Source organism: Vulpes vulpes, chromosome 9 (genome assembly GCF_048418805.1).
Source record: "Vulpes vulpes isolate BD-2025 chromosome 9, VulVul3, whole genome shotgun sequence".
Taxonomy (NCBI): Eukaryota; Metazoa; Chordata; class Mammalia; order Carnivora; family Canidae; genus Vulpes; species Vulpes vulpes.
In genome coordinates this window covers 26626393-26653735 of record NC_132788.1, presented here as the reverse complement: position 1 = coordinate 26653735, position 27343 = coordinate 26626393, and the positions used below count along the sequence as shown (strand labels likewise).

At 36.0% G+C, this 27343-nt stretch overlaps 1 protein-coding gene, 1 long non-coding RNA gene and 1 other non-coding gene across 4 annotated transcripts in view; 2 read left to right on the top strand and 1 right to left on the bottom strand.

Annotated features, from left to right (window-relative positions):
* LOC140593847 (uncharacterized) overlaps window positions 1-4154 on the top strand; it is a 36734-nt gene extending 32580 nt beyond the window's left edge. The window contains exon 4 of the long non-coding RNA XR_011994182.1: window positions 333-4154. This is a non-coding gene — a long non-coding RNA (uncharacterized lncRNA). The remainder of the gene's footprint in view (window positions 1-332) is intronic.
* GLRA3 (glycine receptor alpha 3) overlaps window positions 1-27343 on the bottom strand; it is a 183714-nt gene that overhangs the window by 14633 nt on the left and 141738 nt on the right. Inside the window, exons 8-9 of one of the 2 annotated variants that reach the window (XM_026017550.2) lie at window positions 9667-9810; window positions 7401-7445 (exon numbers count right to left, since the gene is read on the bottom strand). In XM_026017550.2, coding sequence (XP_025873335.1) covers window positions 7401-7445; window positions 9667-9810 — 189 coding nt within the window. The remainder of the gene's footprint in view (window positions 1-7400; window positions 7446-9666; window positions 9811-27343) is intronic. The other variant, XM_072719654.1, reaches the window with a different exon arrangement.
* On the top strand, window positions 22993-23126 carry LOC112908195 (small nucleolar RNA SNORA70). The gene has a single exon (XR_011994595.1). It is a non-coding gene; the product is annotated as a small nucleolar RNA SNORA70 (small nucleolar RNA).

Sequence of the window (27343 nt, the reverse complement as noted above, 5' to 3'; positions counted from 1 at the left end):
ACTATTAATGACAGGGTGACAAGGACATAAAGAGCTGGCTGTTTCCCTGGATGAGTGTGCAGATCATGTGGGTATGAGTTACAGTGATGAGGAATACCTTCAATACGTTTCTAGTTTCTGGTGGTTCAACTAGTTTCTAGTTTCTGGGTCGGGAGCAATGCTGGGATACAGTTCTCTTTCTGCCTCACAGGTACTTTTGTGTTATAATGGTTCTGATGCAATATATCAGATACATATTATATACTTGATATAATGGTTCTGGGTTCACGATTGCATTTTCTAGCTCTAGGAATCATTGCTGCTTATGATACTATATCTCTTTCTTTAACTAGGAAGACATCTGTGCTCTCTGTGGGTGAGGGGACAAAGCATCTTGTGCACTTGAGTCCTGTGAAGCCTCCCAATTAGTGGAAGATTGGGAACTTTCTCTGCTGTTTCTCCTGCCTTTTATCCTTCTGTAAAGTTAAGTAAATGACATATGAACTGAAAGCTTATTTCTGTCTTGTAAGCATGATTGCTTCCTCAAACCTGTAATCAGAGCTCTAGTGCTATAATGAACAAAGCTACTTGACATTTGGATGTTGGTTTTAATAGAAAAGATGACACATTTGAACAATTTAAACTTAATTGTCTTTATGTAGCATTTGTCCCTCATACAATTTGGCAACAGCTTGTAAGATTGCCATCATTCTATGTTTATGCAATAATGACAGGCTAGGGGAAGGCATTGTTTCTCATACAAGTCTAACACCTGTCTTGGAATCACTGGGAGGGGTTGTGAGATCCAGTTTTCTGGATGGGCAATTGTGGAAGTTTGTACTCTTTAGCCTTTAGGTTGTTCCAATAACTGCATCTCCACCAAACTCTCTAGGTGATTAGAATGCACAGCCAAGTGTAGAAACAAGGGTTTCCAAGAGGCACAATGTGTCTATCCTGGTAGGCTTGAATTTTTAGTGAGGTCACACTGTTTGGATTCCTCTCCTACTCTAATTTACATTTTAAGTGGCAGTTTATGAAAACATACTCTGGGATGACTTTTGTGTTAGCATTTAACTATTATTATTTAATAATTTCTGCTTTTCAGTAAAGCTGTTTCTAGATAGGGCTATATGTCAGGTAATCTAATGATTTGTATCTTTACCCATTTTTAAATCTATGGGGCCTAAGGATATCCTCAGCAATAGATTTCAGGTAATTATATGTTACAGTGTGATTTAGTGCTTCAAAGCAACTGGAATATGATTTCACTCATATATCATATTTCCAATTAGTTGTAGAATTGGAAAAGTAGAAACTTTTAATTTCAAAGAAAACATTTCCCCTATGAAAATGTCTTGTTCAAATATGTATTCCTTGGTAATGGTAATAACAAGATGTTGAGGAGAACTTAGGTTCTAAAAACATGAAAATAGCTTGGGTATTTGCATTATAAAAAATACATGTTACGGGAAGTAATTTTCAATTATTTCCTATGTCACAAAAACATTAAATGATCCAAGTTGAAAATCTGACTCAAGATTGACATACAAAGTGCAAATGTATAATTAAGGAATTCCACGGCTTTATCATCTATTGCCAGGAGTCTGGATCATCTTAATTATTTAACTCTCAGATTCTTGGTTTCTTATTCCAGGGAAAGATGACAGGCACTTTCTAGCAGAGTTTTTTTTTAGGGTGAGGGAAAGAATATAAAATCTTTGATAAAGTACTCAAATTATAGCTGTAACATTTTTAAAAATATTTTTCTTATTATAATTATATTATTATGGAAATTGCATAATGCACACTCTGAAAGGAAAATACTAATAACAACCTGAATCATTATCCAGTTAGATATTTTAAAAACCAAACTAGCAACAAAGTACCATGTAAAATAGGCCAGTGCAGTTGCTTACTCTGCAGACTGTCTTGTACTCCCGTACTGTTGTCCTAAAAGTTAACCAACCTCTTAAAACTGAAAAGACCACCTTGCTGCCTGCCATACCCTCCACTGTAGAATTGTTATAATAGATGGGTTCTGCTCTCTGGCTGCTAAGGTTCTTTGCAAATCTAGTTTCTGGAATCAAGAATCATTAGTGTTTTGAATATGTTCTATGAAACAGCACAAGTATTTTGGGGGTGTGCCCTTGAGATAGGGCACATGGAGACATCTCACTTCTTCAGAAATAGAGTCTCAGCTCTGTTGGGCCAGACTTTGATCTGCAGTCCAGGAGGCCATAGAAGGAGAAAGAGCAAGGACCCTTGGACTGTAAAAAGTCATGTGATTTTGTCATGGTTGTTAAATGACTGGCTTATAGCAGTTTTTATCAAAGGCTGCAAAAAAATATTAATTTTAAGCATGGGGCAGCCCCGGTGGCTCAGCGGTTTAGCACCTCCTTCAGCCCAGGGCCTGATCCTGGAGACCCAGGATCAAGTCCCACGTCAGGCTCCCTGTATGGAGCCTGCTTCTCCCTCTGCCTGTGCCTCTGCCTCTCTCTATCTCTCTCTCTCTCTCCTGTGTCTCTGCCTCTCTCTCTCTCTCATGAATAATTAAATAAAATCTTTTAAAAAAAGTTAAAAAATAAAAAATATTAAAAAAATAATTTTAAGCATGGATGAAACATTTCTAATAGTTCACTATTAGTATTAGATTACTATATTATAAGGTGCATTAAACTATTTTATGACTAAACTAATTTCTTTGTTTTGTAAAACTCAGTCATAAAATTATCATGTGTTTATGTATGTTTAGATGTGCAGAGAGTGATATTCTTTATTCCAATTAGTACTCAAATATTTCTTGAAAATATTTCAGTTTTCTGCAGGTATCTTCAGCTTGAGTTTCTGATTGTCTGAAGGCCACACAAGCAAATATTTAGACAAATATCTAAAATTTTTTACTCTGATGCTATGTGTTAGCCAAAATTTAATATTCATAAAATTAAGCACTTAATTTAACTCAAAATATAAGCAGTAATAAAGATTAAATAGAATAAACTAAAAATGAGCAAAAGGACGTGGCTGATTAGAAAGGTAAAATTGAAGACATAGCTTAATTTATTTACAAGTAAAACCTCCTAGTATACTTTAAGCAAGTTAGAAGGGTAGGCAATGAAAAATGTAAAAACCTATTTAGTTAGTATATAATTCTTTCTACAGGAGGACCTGTTTTTACTGTTTGAAAGAAAAATGTTTTGGTAATTAAGCATCAGTACTGCATTGTGAAATATTCTATATGTTTTTTCATTTTATTAGAGAATTAGGCCAAGACTGACTCATGCTAACATGCATATTTATAAGTAGAAATATTAAAAATAGAAAATTCAAGGGTAGGCTTAGTCATTCAGTTGAATGGTTTCATTTCCACCACAAAAAAATACATATTAACATACATGTAAGATAAGATTTAATTTCCTATCCTCAAAATGACCAAAAAGAAGAACAAATCATATTTTTGAGTGTAGATTGGTGAAGACATGAAGCTTGCTAGTGAGTGGTAATAAAACATGAAGCCTCTAAGACAGCATGAGTGATGATTTATTGTGTGAACTGCTGTGAGATACAATAGCATTAAATATATTATTTTCATCCTAATGTTTCTCCCCTGGTAGGTGCCTTTGAGTGTTCTATATATAATAAACATTTTTTATTATTTATTATTTAAATAATTTATTATTTATTATATTATTTACACAGAAAGACCTGTTTAAATAGTTTTCTGTAACTTCTAATCGCCAAATAGGAAAGTGACAAAGGAAGGAAAAGTTAATTGCTATTAATTTCCACTTGCATGATTTCAAAGTGTGTGGATTTTGAAAAAAGTTACTAATAAACATAACAGCGGCTTATTTTTGTTGGGAAAAATTGCCATCACTTAGAAAATTCTGAGCTAAGATGAAATATGTGAATAAATTGAAAATGCTTTTCTAAAATAAATGTCAGCTTAAAATAAAATATTCAGTTTAATACATCTGTATACATTTCATTACTTTGAAATGGAAAGCTAAGAGTATAATTATAGATGAGGTTAAAAATACTATAGTTGCACATCAATTGTCAATATAAAATTCTTTGAAATCTAGTTCCCAGGAGAATTTTGCATATCATTGGTGACATATAAATTAGTTATGAATTAGCCAAATTTATGTTTGGCATATTGAATTTAGATTCAGAAGTGGTTTGGAAATTATTAAAAGGTAAAATGTAAGCTTAAAAAGATGAATGCTTAAAATAAAACAATATAAAAATGGAATACATACAAAAAGATTGATGAGAAATTAATGAAATAACTTTTTAAAATACCTATATATTTATTTCTAGCACAATATGCTAGATTCATTCAGTGCCAACTCAGAATTATGGAGTGACACAAATAATACATTATAATAGACAACATGTGTAAAAAGCACTATATGTATTTTAGTTAATTTTGAGATGTAATTCACTAAAACACATATGAAATTAGATTAAGTAGAGATTAGTTTGAGTACTATTTTCCTAAACACATATTTCAGAGGGAATATAGCTCTAAGAATTAGCTCTGTTTATTTTTTTATTTTTATTTTTTTTTTATTGGAGTTCAATTTGCCAACATATAGCATAACACCCAGTGCTCATCCCGCCAAGTGCCCCCCTCAGTTCTGTTTAACACAAACTCTGAATATTTGTTTGCAGGAAGTCATTAAATTCTTACTATTTTTGTTTTCCTTGAGAGGATGAAATTTTGAACCCCTATATATCAGAGTCATTCAAGTATACTTTAGTTTGAAATTATTGGAAAACTGCTTTTCCTTAGGCATGTCAGAAATTTATAGGAAACATTTTCCTACTAAAATAATATCTTATACCCCATAATATTCCTAGGATGGAAATGTTATGAAGTAATTTAGAATATATGGGTGCCACATTGCTTTCAACTATGTAGAGCCTCATTCCTTCAAAAGAGTTTCCATATATATTTGTGTTTGCCCTAAGACAATAGGGCTGAAAAACTGTGGAGGGCAGAAAAAAACAATTATTTGTTATTCTTAGAAGTTACCTTGAGTTATTTTTGAAGTAAGACAGCATGTAAATATGTAAGGCAATAAATAATGACAAGTTTTTTGTACAGGTAGTCAAAATGTAGTCAATGATATCTTAATCTTAAAAAGATGACCATCGTGCCTTGCAGAATAGAAACTTGATCATTGTTTCTCAAATCTAGAACTCAGAGTCCTTTTTTATTTTATTTGAGTATGTAAATAATAATTAAATATACAATAAATCAGGAAGATAAAAGTGTTAGAATACCATGTGAATGTTTTATCTCTGCAAACCATTGCATCATTACCTCGTGATGCAGAAGAAGCTACGTGAAATGCAACCCTAAATCCATTTATCTCAACAAATAACATATATTCAGAAACATTATGGCACGTCTTTATAATCCTGCAGGCTAAAGTAATTATATCAGATGTGGGAAGAGCAAATTCTCACCAAAACACTTTCATATCATGCACACACCCACACAAATACAGCACTGGGAATAAGCGTCTATGACATGGTGCAGTGGGTAACCAACACATAACAGGCTATGACAGTGTGGGGTGGGGAAATTTGGATATAAGAGCAAACTTGTATTCTTTCACAATAGACCAAAGATTCACCGGCTTGTACCTTAATAGAGAAAAAGTAAGATATGAGAGATTCCATATGAATGCTAAGCCAATGCTGAACCAAGTTTAAACTTTCCGAGGAATAACATTTACATCAACGTACGGTCCTTTGTTGTGACAAACTTTTTATACTGAAGTTATCTTATTTACTTCATCTATTCTGCCAACTTAAAGTGCTTGGGAAAACTATATAAACCCATACTCATGAAAATAAAGGGCTTTGGGTCAGTGTTTAGACTCATTTAGATTATTTTGATTTAAAGATTTAGATTGCTCATACTGTTTCTAAGAAAAATACATACTTTTTTTTAAATGATGAATTCAGTCAGCCCAGAGAGTTGTTAGGTTGAGAAAAACAGTTTTCAAAAACTTGAAATGATCAACCCCAAATCTACACAAAGATGGGAATATTACAAAATAAATGGAATGCGTATAATTTCTAACAAATCTATTTGCATTACCATATTGTTTCTTCTTAAAAAAATAAGTATGTATTGATTGTTCCTGAGATAAACCTAATTTTTCATCAGACTTCTTTGTGCATTGTTTTGTAAAGCAATATTTAGTTAAATATATATTTTTTATACTAAAGCTCCTATAGGCATTAACTGCTTAGTAACCAGAAATTTAAATATATTCTTTCCCAAAGAGGCCATTTGTGTTATGCAAATACAAAGCAATCAAAAAATTTTCAAAGTTATAGTTACGATAATTAAGTAAAACTAGTCGTATCCAATTAATTTTTTCCCCCAGGGGTGAAAAAAATAGAGTGGCTAGCTAGGTTGGGAACAAATATGCAATTTAGTAGAAAAATATTAGTTGAATGATTACATATTATTACATAAGAAAACTTAGTAAGTGCTTATAAATAACACTGGCTCTAGATACCTACTATGAAATTGAGAATCCTTCAATTAGATGAATATAACATGTTTCTGGTCTGTTCATCTAACATTATTTCTTCTTAACCAAGATGTGCAACAGAGTTATCTAGGGAGGTATATTTAAATGCACTTTATTCCAGAAATTTTAGTTTAATAGACTGGACTGTTTGTGATTCCCCAGCTTGAATTCTTGGTTTGTGTATGTTTAAATCCAACATTGAATGCTATATTATGGTGGCCAAGTCCAACGACCAATATGCTGTAATATAGACTACTTTTCTAACTATTAGCTACTATACTTGGACATGTGACCTTGTGATTGCTCTGTAATCAACATTTCAAAGGATGCTGCTATCAAAACCAAAATCATTAATTTATTATAAAGAATCTCAACTTATCTTAACATTAAAAAAGGATTCTAAAAATACATAGGTTGGACAAAGTATTTTATTTTTGACTTATTTTTAGGCCTCTATTATCTGACCAGAAAGGATGCATTTAGAACTTCTTTGTACAAATAAATTTTCTATTAAATTTGGAACTAATTTTGTCAAAACAAATGACTACTTCTTTCATGGAGACTATTATAAAATTATATATGTTATTTTTGCTTAATATATGTTTAAAAATCACTTTGACCAATCAAATAGCTCAGTTGATTAGGTGAAGGGTAATATTTAAATATCTTTTTACTGAGTGAGGGAAGACAACTGGAGTTTGAAAAAGAGAATATCCTTGGTTGAAGGGAGATGGTGGTTGTTTGGCTTTAAATATGCAAGGGGCTGTGTTTCCCCACCAAACACTGCCTAGGTGCAGAATATGCTGTCTGCTTTTTTCACTGATGACCACATTCCTCTACTTAGAGTTAAGAAAGTGAATTTACCGTGTCTGAGAAACGGTAAAACTTCTCCAATGCAAAAGCTTCTGTCTGTGGGAAGGTAAAGTGGACCAAGAGGGATTGAGAAACCAGAGAATCAAGTCATATATGAGTAAATATAATTGCACAATTGGTTTAAATTGCATATATCATTTTCACATATATGTGTGTCAATTATTCGATTTTCACATATGCAAAGTATCCAACCCTCAAAGTATGAATTTAAAAAAACCCAACCCCCCCCGAAAAAAAAACCCAAAAACCAAAAAACAATTTTTCCCCACATTAAATCTCAATTACAATATTTGCTCCTTGAATATTTCAACTGGTCTTTAGAAAATAATAAGATGTTACTATTTTTGCATTTCTTTATTTTCCTGGAGAGCCACTCACTAGAAAAATGAATCTTGCCATCTTCCTGTGAGCTAAAGAAGAAGGGGCTTCACTATTTACCCTGATATTCTTACAGGTAGTAAAAATAAAGAGCTGCTTTGGTAGGATAATTTTTTTTTAAAGGAGAACCAAAATTGAGCCTCTACACTTATACTCTATCCTGTTTCTCTTGGGAACTGTGGTTGTTGGATGCATGGTGGGTGTGGAAAGAGTGAGCTCTCAGCCCCCATTTGGGCACCACATACCTAATACTTCCCAGCACCTGGTTGATACATTCTAAATTGTATAGGAAGGGGGAGAGGTAGAGAAGTGGAAAATAAAAGTGAAAAAGCAAATCAAAATGAGGAGGAGAGGTAAGTATTACTTTACTTTGGATTCATGATATTAGAAGGGAAAACTTGTCTTCATCAGTCATTTAATGGGAAAGGAAAACAGGAGATTTCCTATTGTGATACAGAATTTTTTTGTCCTGTGATAGTGTTACAGTCAGTGCCAAGTGTCACGAAAGAGGAACAGATAGGCAGCAGGGAGGAAGAAAGGAGAGGAAAGGGGCAAAGAATGAGAAACCAGTAGATGGGGGTGTGGTGGGGAGAAAGATTATTAAATTATGTTTCCATATACAAATGATGTGCTTTTATTTTCATAACAACTTGATCAAATAGCAGCTTGGGCACTGTTTTTGTCTCATGTGTCACTCAGAGTATCATAGTCCCGAAGTTCCTTCCACACTACTGTGAATTGGGTATTTATTATGATTTGGGAGAGTCAGTTAGACATGACTGAATTTGTTATTACTTTAGAATATGTTAAATGCTCGGTACTGAGAGATCATGGGCTTAGGGCTTTAAAAAATCTTATGAATATATAAATCACAGTAAATAATTCAGAAGCCAAAGGAAACCTTTAAAAAAATTAAATCCTTTCAAAATCCTTTAAAATGTACCTATATGAACGAGACTATTATTTTTAAGATTTGAGTATGTTTTGACTTAAATATTCCAGTATATTGGATTCTGGCCATAATTTCTCCTATTGCATAAACTTTGACATTTCTCTGTTGCAGTCCATCTGCTTTTAAATGTCAGTTCTCACATTCACATTAACAGCAGTAAACTCCTAGATATGCTGATCAATAGAAACTCTCCCTTCCAGAAGAGGAAAGGGAGTTGATGGAGCTTATGTGCACAAAATGAGAGATGACATTACAAGTCTTAATAGAGGGGAGCAAATCCATTCTGTCCATCCAAATTCAATTTTGAGATTACTTCTACAACTTCCTGTGGTCTCCTAATGATGTTATCAATACAATTTCTTCTGGGTTTCATTTAACAGGTACAGCAAGGCACCAATAGCCTTTCTTGTGTTTCCCATAGGGATTCAGAATAAATATCTTAACAACATGAAAATATGCATGAATGAGAGACCACATAGTTTTACAGAACATCATAGCATTAACAAATAGGTAACCTTTTATGGAAACAATGAAAGGAATTACCTTGATAAAGGGAACAACTTTAATAGCTATATTTGATGACATGTTAAGTAAGACCATCAGGAACACTCTCATGTTGCAGGTAAGAAATTATATATTTTGTTAATTGAAGCAAAAAATGGTATTGTTTCAGGGAGTACATTAGAAAGAGGTTGATAAAGCTCTCATGTCACCAGATATGCTGTGTAAGGTAGAACTGGATGTCACCATTTTATTCCTGAAGCTATTTTTGACAATTTCAGTTTCGATTGGACAAAACCAACGGAAAATTCATATCCTTTGGTTCCCAGACTCCATTTCCTCTCTGCACCACTGTATTAAATTTAACAAATTTACTTTCTGGTGAAAATCAGTATCCCTCCGAACCCGATGCATTTAATCATGTACCTTATTCTTTCTCTTCCGTCGAAATCGCAGAAGTTCTTTGTGTTGTCTTGATACAAAATTTACAGCTGCGTATTCCAGAAGTGCTGAAAACACAAAAAGGAGGCATACTGCCATCCAAATGTCAATCGCTTTGACATAAGAAACCTAGAAAAGAGAGAAAGAGAGAGTGAGCAAATTGAGTTGTATTATTGTTTCCATTGAGAACAAAACTGAATGTCTGATTCTAAATTATACCATTTATTTCAGCTTGAAAAAGAAAGCAGAAAGACCAAGACTTTTTTTAACTTAATAAGTGATTTTTTAGAAATCAATTATGCAAGTTTGTATATTAGTCATATATTACAAACTGGGTATGTTTTGCTAAAAATTGTTGTTCAATGAGGCACAAGACCAAACATCTGATGAAGAAAAAATAAATTGAAGTGTGACTTTACCTTCAGTGTAGCATAGGATAATGCTCAAAAAATTATAAATTTTGTACTTTGAAATACAGATAATGCCATTTACCTTTTAGTTCCATATTTTATTTACTATTTTTTTCATTTTGAAATAATTTTAGCATTGACAAACATGTTGCAAGAATAGTCCAAAATAATAATAATAAAAATAAAAAACAAACCATAAAAACCCTCCCAAGTCCTCCAGTTGTTAACATTTGACCAAATGTTATATTTGTCTCTATCTCTTGAACTATTTGAGTATAATTTACAGACATCATGCCCTGTTACCCCAAAATACCTATGTGTATTTTCTGAAAGAAAAAGACAATCTCCTCCTACATAACTCTAGTACACCCAACAAAATCAGATTGACGTTAATAAAACCCTACCATCTAATCCTAAAAAAGCCCATTCTTATTTCGGCAATTGTCCCAACAATGGCATTTTTAGCAGAAAAACATTTTTCCATCCAGTCCAGGATTTAATATAGAAGTATGTGTTGCGTTTTGGCATCGTATCTCTTTAGGCTTCAGTGTCTTCAGTTTAGAATACTTGGGTCTGTCTTTTCCCGCCTACTGTGACCTTGATATTTTGAATGAGTGCAGACTAGATATTTTTTGAGTGTCTTCTATTTTTTGTTTATCTGATGTTTCCTCATTTTAGACTCAGGTTAGGGGATTTTAGTAGGAACAGGGATGCCCTGTTCTTCACAGTATACCATATCAGACCGCACTCAACATTGATCAGTTGGTTAAAGTGTTACCTACCAGGTTTCTCTATTATAAATTTACCCATTACCCTTGGGTGGAGGTTATTTGAAACTACATAATATCTTCTTCCTCCTTAAACTTTCATCTTTTAGACACTGATGATTTTTGTCTGAATCAATTATTACAGTGATGATTTCCAAATGTGACCTTTCTGATTCCATCATCCCATCCACATTTATTAGGTAGCATTCTACAGTAAGGAAAGTTTCTGTCTCCCACATTCCTTTATCTATATCAGTAGAGACTAATAAATAACGATTTTGTTCAATTAGTTATAAAACATTAGCATCACTATTTTGATGCTCACATTATACAGATTGGATCAGTAGGAGCCCCTAGAAACATGCTTTTGGCAAGTCTCCATCATAATTTCAGTACTTTCTCACTTTCTGGCACAAGGCCTTCCTGACTCATCTGTAATTTTGTATTCCAGTCCTTGATTAAGACCTTTCACCTAGAATCTTTTTCTTAGAAAGATTTCTTCAGCTTTTAGAAACTGAGGATCTGGGCATTGGGTGTGTTCGTTGTTTCCTAGGTATTACTATTTCTAGGCCCTCTTAACAGACAGAGTTAGGGATTACGCACACACACACACACACACACACACACACACATAACTAATGTATCTCAAGACCCCGAGATCATGACCTGAGCCAAAATCAAGAGTCAAATGCTTACCAACTGGGCCACCCAGGTGCCCCTTTTGTGTATCTAGCTATCGTCTATCTATCTGTATTTAAAAACATGAGTTCACACTGGCATCTCTAACTCCAATGTAATTCCACAGGGTTAATTCTAGCTTTCACCTTTTTTTATGCATGTAACACTTTCTCAGTGACAAGTTTGTCTTTGATTATCTTTAACATATATTTGAAGAGTCTTCCTGTATGGAACTAATATCTTAATTCTGCTGGCCACTTCCAGCCTGAGCCCCATTAGCTCCCCTTAGCCCATCATTGGCTCTGGCCTCACACCCAAAGACTCCACTGGCCACCTTGGTCCTGACCATCTCCTCAACCCATGGATCCAGGTCCTGCCAGCCAGGTGACCTCCTTCACCCTGACTACCTCCTCAAAGGTAAGGAAGAGAAGATAAAGAAAGGAAAAAAAGAACAGAAAGAACAAAGAATTATTATTATTATTATTATTATAACTATTTTTAAAGGGAAAACATACACAAAGAAGTGAAACAAAGGGAAACATAAAAGGAAGAAATATGTTCCTATTTCCTAGAAATAGATTCATATATATTGAAGACCTTTGGAGGGAACAATTTAGTAACATTTAAAAAACTGCTTTAATTTTTCTCTCAGCTTAAGGGGGCAGTCATTTGAGGATCTAATTAGACAAATATTGCTGTATACGTCAGTTGCTTAAGGATGAAAATTTTCTGGAAGCTTCAGCATCCTTTCTTATTGTATATGTGTCTGTATCACACATGGTGTTATATCATGAAAGTGATATTGGTAAAATCACCACCTTTTTGTACTATAAGCAAGAGCCAGTTCATTTTGTTGGGTACATTAAGAATGTCAATTAGACATAGGGGAAAAAAATTCTCTCATTTGCCAGGAATCAGGTTAAGAATAAGATACATTTACGTGAAGTGTTTTTTCCCCCACTTTTTCCTGGGAAATAGACAATTACCTAAAACTTTGCTTCCCCAGTGATAGAAATAAATGTCCCTTCCTCAAGATGGTGTGGATCCAGCAGAGCAGAACTCTAGATTAGATGTAAGCAAAGACCCCTAACTACTTCTTTGACTCAATGTATAGTTATCCTTAGGATCAAAACCTTACACTTTGAAATCTGATCATTTCTGTAGTTGTTTGTATATTCTGCATTTTTTTTCTTTCTTCATTCTTAATATTTAGTGGTGTTTTTGTCAATGTCAACCTGTGGAAATCTTGATCAAATTTAGGTTGTGGTGAGGAAAAGTGGCTCACTATTCAGGGGTAATCTATGTTTGGGGGAGCAATAAATAAAGTAAGGACAAACCTCTCTCTCCCTCTTCTCATTTGGCCTTTTCAGTCTCAGGCTTGACTGCCCAAGTCTGGTTCAGAATCCCATGGCACTTGTGTGCTAACTTGACCACAGTGTTAATACCTTGGATTGGATTAATTCTCTTTTAAAAAGAGGCCATTTTGGGGATCCCTGGGTGGCGCAGCGGTTTGGCGCCTGCCTTTGGCCCAGGGCGCGATCCTGGAGACCCGGGATCGAATCCCACGTCAGGCTCCCGGTGCATGGAGCCTGCTTCTCCCTCTGCCTGTGTCTCTGCCTCTCTCTCTCTCTCTCTCTCTCTCTATCATGAATAAATAAATAAAATCTTAAAAAAAAAAAAAGAGGCCATTTCTTGACATTTCCAATGGTGTCAATTTACATATGAAATATGCAAACAAAAGAGTCCTCTGCATGTCCTCCTTTTTTTTTTTTTTTTCATGATGGTCACACAGAGAGAGAGAGAGAGAGGCAGAGACACAGGCAGAGGGAGAAGCAGGCTCCATGCACCGGGAGCCCGACGTGGGACTCGATCCCGGATCTCCAGGATCGGGCCCTGGGCCAAAGGCAGGCGCCAAACCGCTGCGCCACCCAGGGATCCCTGTCCTCCTTTTTTAAGTGTAATTTCTGTTGATCAGAATGACCTTTACTGAGCAAAGACAGGTATGCCCTCATTTAATTCCAGTGCTGTGCTAAGTGTCCAGTTGTTTATAAAATATAGATTTAAATCTCATAAGTTCTGCAGTTATGCCAGAAATCTTTGGCTGCCCTCAAATACATACTGTCCTGAAAGATATAATACAGATTTCAAAAGTGCTGTCTCAAGCCACACCATTCCTGGAAGAATATGACTCATAAAATATGTGCTCATTCTTCAACAACCTGAATCTATAATGACATGAACCAGAGATAAATCAGAAATTTAATTTCCATATTAATCCAATGAATATTTTCAATGAGATCAGAGAGATGCAAACATCTTTTATGACTGCCAGGATTCTGCTGACTGTGAATAACTCCCAAGTGTTCAGTCCAAAGGGTCTACTGTCTTCATCCTTTCCTCTGACCTCCTTCAATTTCAACTTTTTTCTCCTCCTTCACCCTCACTACTCATCCAAATACAGCAAACTTGGGACCTGGGAAGTTTGGAACTCTAAGGCTCAAAACTAAAATAAGGACAGCAGTCCTTACTCCGACACATGCCCAATGTACTCATGACATACAACATACCCCATGTGATTCAGAATTATCACCTTCTTTCCAGCCCCTTCTGGTTGCTGCCCTTTGGGACCACCTTGTCAACAGTACCATTGTCCAGTGTGCTGTTGAAACCCTGATTCAATTTTAAGGAACAATCTCTCCTCAATATTACTCCTTGAATATAAAAATATGAGAAAATAAAACCTAAATGTTTACTAATTAGATGCACCAGTCAGGAGGACCTTTGTCCTAGAGACCTGTTCAAAGCCACCATATTGAAGACTGCTTCCTTCTTGGAGCACTCTTCCCATGGATCCCATGACCCATGTTTTTCAGGTTTCCCTCCCTCAGCTCCACCCCACTGTGCTGTGTAGGCCATCCTCCTCGTCCTGAGTTCCTCAGGGATAGAGTCCAGGCAGTCTTCTATTCTGACTGAAGCTCCTCACTAGTCAACCTCATCTATTACCATAGGTTCAATTTCTCCTCTGTGCTTATGGCTGCCAAATCTCTCTTGGCTGACTGGATCCTTCTCTAGCCTGGTTCTTACTTGATTGCACCTTTTGGAAGTCTTTGGCACATCAAATTTACTCTGACTAAAACCAAAAGTTATGAATCTCTACCAGACTCCACCAAACAAAGAGCAAACAGACACAATCGTCTCTTCCTCCTCATTGAAAGGTTACACTATGTCTACTGTTGTTCATCTTCACATTAGGGGTCCTCTCCTTCTCTCATTTCAGATTCAGCCCTGTAAATGATACTTTCTTGCTACTTCTCAAATTTATCCTTTTCTACCCTTCCTACTGTTGTCCCATTGACCTCAACCACAATAATCTGTTCCTCAGTCCCTCAAATCTATCCATGACATAATAATAAATGATTATTTTAAAATGCAAATCTCACTCCTTCTCCTTAAAATTCTTCATTTGCTTTCATTAAATTGAGAGTCTCGAATCTGTTTTATGGTATCTAAAGCCCTTCATGATTTGCCACCCGCTTACTTTTCTTACCATAGGCATTCAGTCTTTTTTTTTTTTCATTCAACGTTTATTGAACACCACTGAGGTACCCAGGTTTGGTTTTCAGTGTTGCAGTTATGGAGATGGGGAATATAAATAAGATCCATCTTCAATGGAACTTATATTTAATTTGGGAAAAACATACAATAGAAATACAAAGATAATTTTAAAAAGTGCAGTAGAGAAGTCACAATGGGGTAATGGGAAGAGAGGGACAGGGCGAAGGGGACTATGTTAGGTGGGGATGGTCAGGCCTCTGAGGATATGATAATTACCATCTTATGCCACTTTCTTACTTGCTTATTATGGTAATTATTCTTCCCTTCTTTTATTTATTTTTTTTTTTTGGAAACTGGAAGCAATTGACAATCAATTGACAGCAGCTTTTATTTCTGTGATTTCTGTCTAAAATACTCCTTCTTTTGGGTAACTGCCCTTTGTCCATCAGGTCTCAGCTTAGACAACATATTATTAAGGAGCTTTTTCCAAATGCCAAGACAGCCTTTCTTAGCTTCCTACCTCCCCTTTCCTCATAGAAACCTTTTCTCAGTTCACTCACTACTGTTGTAATTATATTTATTTGTAAGCAGGTCTTACAAGGTGACTGCTGTCACTTGCATGTCCCACCTTCAGTTAATTATTCTATTCCACAATCCCTAAGTGCTTTCTATTTTTCAAAAATGTTGACTAAGAGGATATAAAAATGAACATGTTCTTGAAGATTTCAAAGTGAAATATCTATACTGATATTTTAACAAACTGTGTCTAAGCTAACACCAAATAACTCATCCTATAATTGACCTTGCTCCACTGGACTGACCTTATACACTTATGTATCTTTCTCTTTTTAGGCTAATATATCCCTTGAGCTAAGACAAAGGCCAAGTCTTATTCATCTTTGTGTTTCTAGGACCTTTAGATGTACTCATCATACTGTGTGCTCTCAGGTCATGTTGAACTGATGGAGTCATGTGGAATCACTTCAAATCACTGGCCATTTGTTATTAGAGAAATAATTATAATAATTCACATGCCGGGAAATGTTCCTGATAGTGCCCACCATAGAACTACTGAGTCTTCTTAGTGGTTTTCTAAAACTAACATCCTTAGTCCTCACAACCACGGAGGAAAGTATTCCCATTTTAAAGATTTAGGCACAATAAAACAACTTGTTTAAGTGAAATAACTTATCACATAGTGACTATTATGGACTGAATATGTTCTTCCAAAATTCAGATGTTGAAATCTAACCCCCAAGGGGATGGTATTAGGAGATGGGACCTTTGGAAGATGATCGGGTTGTGAGGGTAGAGTCATGAATGAGGTTAGTGCTCTTGGAGAAAGGGTCCCAGGGAACTCCTTTGTCATCCTACCATGAGGAGACATGGCCAGGGGAATCACCATATAGGAGTCAGGAGGGAAGTTCTCACTAGACACTGAATTTGCCAGTGTCTTGATCTTGGACTTCTCAGATTCCAGAATTGTGAGATTAAATGTCTGTGGTCTTTAATTTTTTTTAATTTATTATTTATGATGGTCACACACACAGAGAGAGAGAGAGAGGGGCAGAAACACAGGCAGAGGGAGAAGCAGGCTCCATGCACCAGGAGCCCGATGTGGGATTTGATTCCTGGTCTCCAGGATCGGGCCCTGAGCCAAAGGCAGGCGCCAAACCGCTGCGCCACCCAGGGATCCCTGTCTGTGGTCTTTAAGTCACCTACTCTATGGTCTTCAGTTACAGGAGCCTGAATTGATTAAGACAGCTACCAAGTTGCATAGCTAGATTTGAATACAACTCATCTGGCTCCAAAGCCCATAAAATTAACTATTCTTTTTTGTCATCCAGTTTTTAGGCTGCTTCCTTTTAGGCTATGGCTACATATCAACAACTGTAAACACACTAAGTACGAATACTCTCTGCACTTTAATATTGCAGTCTCTAACTTTTATCTGATAGTTAAGACTAAAATCAGTATGCAGAATACATATTGTAAGGCCCTCTTTATTTGCCAGTTCTAAAATCTGACAAACAACTCTAGCGGAGAATGTTGAAAAGGGGACATGAGCATTGTATTTACCATATAAAAACAAACTAGCTGCTCTAAGGAAGCAAAACTAGATCAGGAAAACATTTTATCCTCTGAAATATAATGAAAGTCCCCTCGACAACACTCTTCCATTAATTATAATGAAGTGTTTTTGTGAGCCAGGAAACCACTGCCTACCTGCCATGTGATAATCTAAGAAGAGATCAGCTCGATGAATTATCATTTGTGTATGCAGAACTAGTTACTGCAAGGCCTTGTCTTTTTCACTCTAAAAATGTTTTATAATATAGGGAAAGGAATATAAGCATTATTATGTTCTATAGAGTTCTTATGCCATTTTTTTCCAGAAAAAGTATGCATTCATTCTACTCTTAATGTCAACATTAGAAAGTAGAGACAGTCTATTTTTGGAGTCCCAATTATTTATATATATGGTTATAAAGGCTAGAATCAAATCACTTTGACCTAGGGGGCAGGCATGTTCCGGGAGCTCATCTAAGTATGAATTTCTCTACACCTACCCTTCCAGTGATGCAAGGAAGTGGGAACAAAAGGGATTTGAGCTAGAATAGGATATAGTAACCAACAATCCTGAAATCTTACTGGCTTAAAGCAAAGAAGAATAAAAGACACTGCATGTCCACTTGAATTTTTTTTAATTTTTATTTATTTATGATAGTCACACACACACACAGAGAGAGAGAGAGAAAGAGAGAGAGAGAGAGAGAGGCAGAGACACAGGCAGAGGGAGAAGCAGACTCCATGCACCGGGAGCCCGACGCGGGATTCGATCCTGGGTCTCCAGGATTGCACCCTGGGCCAAAGGCAGGCGCTAAACCACTGCGCCACCCAGGGATCCCCTCCACTTGAATTAAATAGTGACTTGTCACTATCATTATCACCGTGACAGCTGACAAGGCAATCACATCTGGAACACTGGCAGTGGCAACAGTACAGGAAAACTGGGCACTGATGGCTCTCATGTTTGCTAACAAATACTCTAGGCTAGAAGTGGCACAGGTCACTGTGCTCAAGACTCATGAACCAGCACTACTTACAGCAAGTCCCTACCATAGAATTAAGAGGTACAACCCTACCATGTGCCTGGGATGAAGAGAAAGCCAGCATGAGTGGTAGAGGACTAGGGGTGGAACGGTTTCCACTATTTTTATTTTTGAAACAGAAACAAGGATTCCTGGGGTGCCTGAGTGGCTTAGCCATTTAAGTGTCTTCCTTCAGCTCAGATCATGATCTCTGGGTCCTGAGAACCAGCCCCAGGCTCCACGCTCAGGAGGGAGCCTGCTTCTCTATCTCTCTCTCTCTTTCCCTCTCTCTCTCTCTTTCTCTCCTCCTCCCCATCACTTGTTCCCTCTCTCTCAAATAAACAAATAAAATCTTTGAAAAAAGAAATGGATTCCTACAGGTACAGGATTGAGGACACTGTGGATTATGATCTGATCACTGTGATATCTTCATAGAGAACTACAGCAGGTGTGCTAAAGAGCAGAACTGACTGCCTTATTGAAAAAAAAAAGCTGTTAATTAATTAAAGTGTGGCACAGAAATGCCAAGTTCCCTTGATCTTCAGCCAAAAATTTCTTCAAACCCTAATGTCAGGTTAAATTTCAGTACAATCAATTGTAACGGGGCATGAAAAATGGAGTTCAGGTAGCATTCTAAAACACAAACTTAATCTAGGATAGATAACAGATTGACTAGCTCGTGGAGAGTAAAGACAGGCAGGCTACAAGCCAAACTTAGGCATAGAAACGAGTTTGAATGAGCTGCATAGAATGCACCTTACCACTTAACCATAATGCTCCTCCCCACCCCTTCATAACTATACCAGAACACTTTGTTGCGTGACTTATATGTGCCTATGCCCTCTGAAGCCATTTGATTTTGTGTTCTCTAATTCAGAAGAATAGATGAGTTGCATTTATCTCATACAATCCATTGTAAATACACTTCCTTTATGCTAGCTTTTGGTAAGATTATTGAGTAGTAACAGTTTTAGAATACATTCCTCTACAAGTATATTGGGTGAGCTGTACCACAAGTATGGCACCAGACGGTGTAGGCAAGATGCCTGCCAAGATACATGGCTTTACCTTACTCTGCATAGGTAAAGTTTCAAAAGATTACCTGTTATGCTCCTGGCCACAACTCATAAATGACAATGCATTAGTGGGTATTTATTAGATTATAACCCAGACTACTTATTTATTGTAAATTATGCTTGTTAAATTATAAAAATTATAATCCAAACTATTCTTAGTCAATGGTTTACAGAAGTAGAATTTTAAAATGCCTTTACAAACAGCACAACTTAAATTTAAGAATAAGAAATGGGTTAAACCAGAACCAGGAGGTAGAATCACAAAATCTCATAATGTCAGCTTTATTTTAACCATATACTTTCCTGTTCACTTTATCTCTGAGGTTCAGCTCTTCATTTACAACTTCAGACAGGAATTGCAAAGACAGAGAAAGGCTGTTAGTTGCTTAACAATTCTGATGTTGGGACTCTCTTTATTTCACTGGTGGGGGAGTTTTATATCCATTTTTATCTGTTTGTAGGATTTGTGGTATGATTCTGGGATATATATGAATACAGTAAAGGGAATTTCAGACATTATTTACGTAAAGTTGTCTCAAAGTGGCACATACTTGTTTTGTTTTTAAATTTAGTTTGATGACAAAGCCATTGTATTACATCCTTTTAAAAAATATTTAAACTTTGTGACTTAATACATGCTTTTCCCCAATTTTTCCATCAGATTTAAGAGTTTATGCAATGGCTCTGCCTCTATGTCACCTACAAAGGAATGCTTGATAACTGTTAGTTTTCAGCCTAGTGAAATCTCAGTAAGCCTAGTAAATGTAGGTTCTAACATTAAATGTAGAACCGAGATATCTATCAATTTCTACCCTTGCTATTATAGGACCTTCTTTACGTTTAGAAATTATCTTTTTACAGATAATAGATAAAACACTAACAAAATTGAATGACATTCACATGCATTATGGTCTGTGATTTTTAACAAAAAGGGAATGAACAAATGATTCTTTCATTTTCTAAACTTTTTTCTTTTTCTCTCTTTTCCCTAAGTGAATCTAACATGAAACCAAATTCTTAGTATTTTCCATACTTAAAAAAAATAAATATATTGCTCACATAAAATATGATATTGTAAGTTAAATATAATTATTAAAATTCTGTCACTTTAAGAAATTAAAAATGAACTTACTTGCACCATATTTGCACTGAACTGAAGTAATCTTAGTTAATTATATTTTGAATAAATATTAGGGTGTTGCATTTAAATGGCAAGGACCAAAACATTACTGACAGTAATAGTTATTGCTATATTAATAGGATTATTATGCAGCCCCTCTCTCTCATTTATATTATTGTTGGCATTTACAGCTTACTGTCTCTCCTTTAAAACTGCAGAGTACTTTTTTTCTTTTTTGAGAATGAGAACTAATTACATAATAAAACAATAGTGAGTATAGATCCTCAATTTCCTTCACATCCCTGCCTTTTCATTCAATGTAATCTCACATATAGATCTTTGTATGCCCATACAACCATAGCATGCAAATAAAAATATAAGAGTTCAATCGATATTTTCTAACAGTTGTAATCATTTCTATAGCCGATGTCTTTAGAAAGAGTAAAACCTTAATATAAAAGTTATCTTTGTTACATCTTCTAAAACCAATGTTTTTATTACACTGTAAGGTAGATATATTGAACGTTTATTTTTTTTCATTAATTTGGTATTCTCAGGGGAAAAATGATACTATACAAGAGTAACTCAATTTAGCTTTTATATTGTCTTTAGAAAGACATGAAAAGAATGGCAGACTCTCTTGTTACTCAAGATTCAAGTACTAAGTAAATGTTTAAAATTTCTTATCTTTAAATATCTGCATGATATTTACTCAGGTGACATATATCCTATACTGAATAGGCTTTGAGGATAGAAATATATAAAAGATCTTTTGTTCTCTCAAAAAAATACTCCTGATGTGTTTCACAAACTTAAGGGGGAAAAAATTAAAATAACTTATTCAAGATAAACAACTTTTTGTGTAGAATTTGAGATTTTCATAGGCTACAGGCTTTTGAGCTTCTGTGAAATATGTAATTGATTATTCACATTTGAAATTTCAAGTGTTTCTTATTTTCTAACATTTAGTAGCTCTGCTCCAAATGAGATGACCATAGTGGTGGGGGCAGAGTGGGAGAAATTTACATAGAACTTTCCAGAAATCCCTCCCTCTTTCCTCTCTCCATCTCATTTTTTCCTCTTGTGTTCTTGAGTATTTACTAAAATGGCAGAGTCCAATCTGGGAATGGAGACAGAAAGAAAGGTTTTTTTTTTTTTTTAAAGATTTTATTTATTTATTCATGAGAGACCCAGAGAGAGAGAGGCAGAAACACAGGCAGAGGAAGAAGTAGGCTCCATGCAGGGAGCCTGATGTGGGACTCCATCCTGGGACTCCAGGATCACACCTTGAGCTGAAGGCAGATGCTCAACCACTGAGCCACCCAGGTGTCCCAGAGACAGAAAGTTTTAACAAATCATTGTCCTTGAGGTAGACAAGATTATTTGTTGACAATCTTGTTTTTCTCTTTCCCTCTCCAGTGCTACCCTGTGGGTGGAGTACACTCCCCCCAACCCCTTGATTTCGGGTTTGGCTGTGAGATCTGGGAAGACTTACAAACTAACAGTAGTGACTGTGCCAATTCTGAACGAGAGCATTGCATGCCTCTGTTTGCCTTCCTGTTTTCCTATATTTCATGAAAAAGCATTCTACCTGCACCTACAGTCCCACAATGGGAGACATAGGAAGAAGATGTGAGCCTACTCCACAGCCTAGATCTAAGTCCACCCAAGTCAGCCAATCTCAGACAAACCTAGAAGAATCACAGGCAACTCACAAGCCTGTGAGCAAGTATAGATGTGGTAAACCATTGAGACTTGGGATTATTTGTTATATAGAATAATTGCAACCTAACTATACAGAAATAATCTTGGGCCCCAATACTATATTGTGGTAAGAGCTAGATGCTCTTGGGTGCACCTAGGATCTTGGGTGCACCTAGATGGCTCTGTTAGTTAAGTGCCTGAGTCTTGGCTTCAGCTCAGTTCATGATCTCAAGTCCTGAGACTGAGCCCTCATAGGGCTCCACACTTAGCATTGGGTCTGTTTGCCCCCTCCCTCTGCTTTACCCCTGCTACCAGCTCAGGTGAGCACCCACTCTCTCTGTCAAATCAATCTATCAATCTTTACCCCCCACCCCCCAAAAAAGCGCTAGGGCTTGGATGAACTTGGAGTCTAGAGATTCTCTGGCCCCTGCCAAGCTTGTGTCTGGGTGTGTGTGGGGGTGGATGGCGTGCACACACGTCTATCTGTTTAACATGTTATGTTCAAAGATCTCTGGTATGACAATAGTTTAGAAACCCATTTTTAAAATACTAAACTAGTGTGTAATGGTGATATTTGTGTACTTCTGCAGATGGTGTGAAATTGAAAACATGTAACAAAGCTGCACCTTGGTTGGTCCCTAAAAGAGAATGAAAAAGAGGTGGGAATAGGTCCCCAATAAGAAATAACTGTTCTTTGAGAGCAGGAAAGAAAGGATAAAGTGTATATGATATTGCTGTATAATGTAGATCTACCCAGAATTCCCTGGTGTGGAGTCTTGCTAGAACCTATAGTTTCTAAATTAAAATTATATTTTATCCCTTCTACTGATTTTCTCTCTTCTGACCCATTTCTATAGTTTTTATTTATTTTTTGACCCATTTCTATACTTAATAAAAATATAATTCTCTCTGCAGCCAATTAAGCCGACTGTGCTCTTTCTCCATGGGGGCCCAGTGTGCCATGGCTGCAAACAGTAGCCTCCTTGGTAGTGTATGCAGCCTGTTGATTGTATGGGTTGCCCTAAGGGACCTTGGAGACAGCCCTTTGTGGTCTGACTTTGAGGTCTGACATCATGCTATCTCCAATCTAGGCTGCAGACAGGTATGCGAGGTGCCTTTGGGAAGCCCCAGGGCACAGTAGCCAGGGTCCACATTGGCCAAGTCATCATGTCCATCCGTACCAAGCTGCAGAACAAGGAGCATGTGATTGAGGCCCTACGCAGGGCCAAGTTCAAGTTCCCTGGCCGCCAGAAGATCCACATCTCCAAGAAGTGGGGCTTTACTAAGTTTAATGCGGACGAATTTGAAGATATGGTGGCCGAAAAGCGGCTCATCCCAGATGGCTGTGGGGTCAAATACATCCCTAATCTTGGCCCCTTGGACAAATGGAGGGCTCTCCACTCATGAGAACCTTGCACCACCCGAACCCTATTCATGCCCACCAATAAATCCTGCTTCCTGTCAAAAAAAAAAAAAATATATATATATATATATATATATATAATTCTCTCAATGCCAAGATCTTAACTAAGTATTAGTATAAATGAAATGTAGACTCAAAAATAATTAAATGATTGTTATTATCCTCTCTTTGAACCCCCGATTAACCCTAAGTCTTCTGGGGAGGATTGCTTTTCCACATCTGAAAAGAAAAAAAAATCACAGAATGTTGAGATCTCAATGAGTTTGAGAGTAAAGTTTTAGAGTGGGTCTTGCCTTTAGAAAAACTGTCTAACCTATTCTGTGGGGGAGGGGTGTGGAGAGAGGGTTAGGGGTGGAGAAATGGCCCTGGGAAAAGAAAGGAGAGAGAAGACTGAATATTCAGGTTCATTTCCAATTGGAGGAGGACGGCCAACCACAAATACATCTTTTCTATTCTTTCTGGGATTTCTTTCATTCTTAGAAAAATTATCCCTATTCTGCTTCCTTATCCATCTATAGTTTTATTTCCTGAAGTCTGAGGCATGAGTGTCCCTGTCAAAACTTCTCAAGTTCTGACTTTTTGACCATTCCACTTGGCTGTTTTATAAACATCTCAGAGTTAATATGTTCAACCATAGATCAGTTACCTCCCCCAACCTTCCTCATTAATTATTACCATTACTTGCCCAGTTACCTGAATGCCACCATTGACTCCTGCCTTTTCCCTTACTCCTCAAGGTCCAGTTCATGAGCAAATCATGTCTATTTCACTTCCAAATACATTTTCTTTAAAATGCCCACCTCTTTCTAAATCCATCTGCTACTCTCCACCTTTACTGCTACCAATCTAGCCAGCCTAGATTACAATAGTTTGCTTGGCAGTTTCTATACTTCCATTTCTACTCTACCCCTTATATCTAATCTTCAAATAAAAGTCAGAATGATTAATCCTCTCATTAAAATCCATCCAAAATCCACTCAGAATAAATCTAATCTTTATAAAAGTTTTAAAAACCCTCCATTGACATGGCTCATGATCATCACCATTTTTTCTCACTCATTCTGCTTCAAGAACACAGTGTTAGGGGATGTCCCTAACATTACACAACTTTGAACAATTGCTGGTGATAGAATGTACTGTCACTCCTTTCTGGTCACCTAATGCAGGCACTGCAGAAATGCCAAATAGCTTCATGTTCCAAGAAATGAATCACATATGTCTTCTTGTTTTGGGCCATTACATGCTTGATTTATTATGACACTGTAGAGGGCAATGCAATAGGAAATATCTGAGTGGAATCTCAGCTCTGTAGTTCTTAAGGTGCTGATTAAGTAAGGTATATCCTTTGAAATCTTCTTTTTTTTTTCTTTTTTTTTATTTATTTATGATAGTCACACAGAGAGAGAGAGAGAGAGAGAGAGAGGCAGAGACACAGGCAGAGGGAGAAGCAGGCTCCATGCACCGGGAGCCCGACGTGGGATTCGATCCCAGGTCTCCAGGATTGTGCCCTGGGCCAAAGGCAGGCGCTAAACCGCTGCGCCACCCAGGGATTCCCTTTTGAAATTTTCTACCCTGAGTCTTATTTGATGATTTCCAAACTCCTTTGTATCCTACAGGAGATGTATTGGCAAATAGCTTTGACAGAACTCTGAGCAATTATCATAAATTAATGATTTATTGTTTCTTCCTCCTCTGATAATCCTCTATTGGTTTCTTGAATTTAATTTTGTTTCCCCACTTCCTAGATTTTGTTAGTAGGAGAATGGTGGATATTTCAGTGGCAAGACTTTTAGACATCTGAGGGTTCTTTTGTGAGATTGAGAATATAGCAGGTCCTAAGGTATATGATTTAGCCACCTGTTCCTAAAGGCAAGTGTGGGCCTTCCCTCTTGCCTTTCTAGCCTTCCCAAATCACAGAATCAGAATCATATTTTTCAAGAGATTTTCTACTTTTTGGAGTGGTCTCTTCCAATAGATTAATTCTTGTTGTTTATCCTGGGTTTTCAGTGTCTACCTTCCCGAATTCTGATGTACATAACTGAATATTCTCAACCCCCCATTCCTTAACTATCGCAAAACCTAAAATGATATAGTTACTTTCTCTTAAGATATCATTTTGTTAGTCAATTATTTTTGTGGGTCAGAAATAAATCTATTATCACATTTCTAGTGGTCATTGTTTCTATGGTCTGAGAGATGTAAAGGCTTTGTGTGCATCTGTGTATATAATTGAGCACATGGTCGAAAATTTATTCTTTCCCTGAGATCACAGTGAAATTAATGATTTCTGAAAAATCTTTCCTAGGTCTTTAGGAAAAGTATGAAAAAAAAGAAAAAGAAAAAGTATGAAGCCACCTCAATATTGTCTTTCCTTTAAAAAACAAACTTGTGTCTCCACTCTGATATGTTTTTTTTTAAATGTGTTGCTTTATTTCTGCTTCTTCCACTCTGATCTCTATGCTCTTCTGATAATGCCTTAATGTTTGTATTTAAAAATTGTCTTTATACTGTGTCTCACAGAAGCTGTAGCTTTCTGAAATGGAGCATTTTGTTCTCTTCTTTGGTTGACAACCTACAGAATGAATGAGCTTTTATTTCCATTTAGCATTTGAGGAAAATGAATGAGTAAACTGGCAATTTTCTTTACAAATTGACTATGGGACTTCAACTATTACTCAGAGTCCTTGAAACATTTACACATATATAAATAAGCATTGAGACTTATTAGTTTAATCTTATAAGCAGATTTATAATTTCCATTTGAACAGTATTTTATAAAGCAGTCGTTGATATGGATCATTTTGAAAATTCAATTAAATGTTAATAAAAGTAGACTTTATTTTGCAAGACAACCATTAAATTTTATTTAGGCAGTGTGAGCATTGTTAAATATCAAGTTCTTCCTTTGTGAAATAACTTTTTTAGTGATAAAATGTGCTGCCATCAACTTGTATTTATTTAGGTATTTTAATCTAATAAATTGAATTATACAATGCAATTCATGGTAAGAGTTAAGGAAGCCATGACAATAGACTTATAATTTGCTTGGCATTGCAAGTAGATAGCATCAAATGCACAAGAAAAGTTAATATAATTTTATGACATCTACATCATTGTAATGAAAATAATAGTGAAGCCTGTTGGAAGCTGGACAGGATTACTTAATTTAGATAGTAGAAATTTTTCTTAGATGTCATTTAGGAGAGGAAAATAATTTTCTATTGTTATTTGCTAAATGAATTAAGAAAGAGCTTCCTATGCTTTATTTCAGCATATGCTGTAAAAAGAAATACCGTGTTGTGTTTTTGTTTGTTTGTTTTTGTTTTTGTTTTTTTATAATGTCACAGAGAGAACAGTTTATTTTAATTCTGGCAGCTCACGTGGACTAAAATCATATTAGATAAACTTTCCTTTTTGTTGACCTATGACAGCCTAAAAGCCAGGAGGGACAAACACACACACACACACACACACACACACACACACACACAAATAGTAAGTGCTATATACAGCACTATGGGCTCCCTCATACTATACCTTGGACATCTAACTGCTGTAAATTTTTCTGGAGGGACATTTGGCAATTCACACCAATATATACAGCCATCAGTGCAATATTTCCACTTCTAAGTATTTATACTAAGAAAAAATGCAAAATATGTGTAAAGCTATGCATATCCACACCCACATATATTCATGAATATACCATGCATCATATAAATGTTCATTATTGTGTTAGTCCTAATAGTAAGTAGATTACCATAGCACACCCATACAATATGATAAAAGTTGATGATTATATATGTATATGAGTTTTCTATGTAAAAATAATCTTTA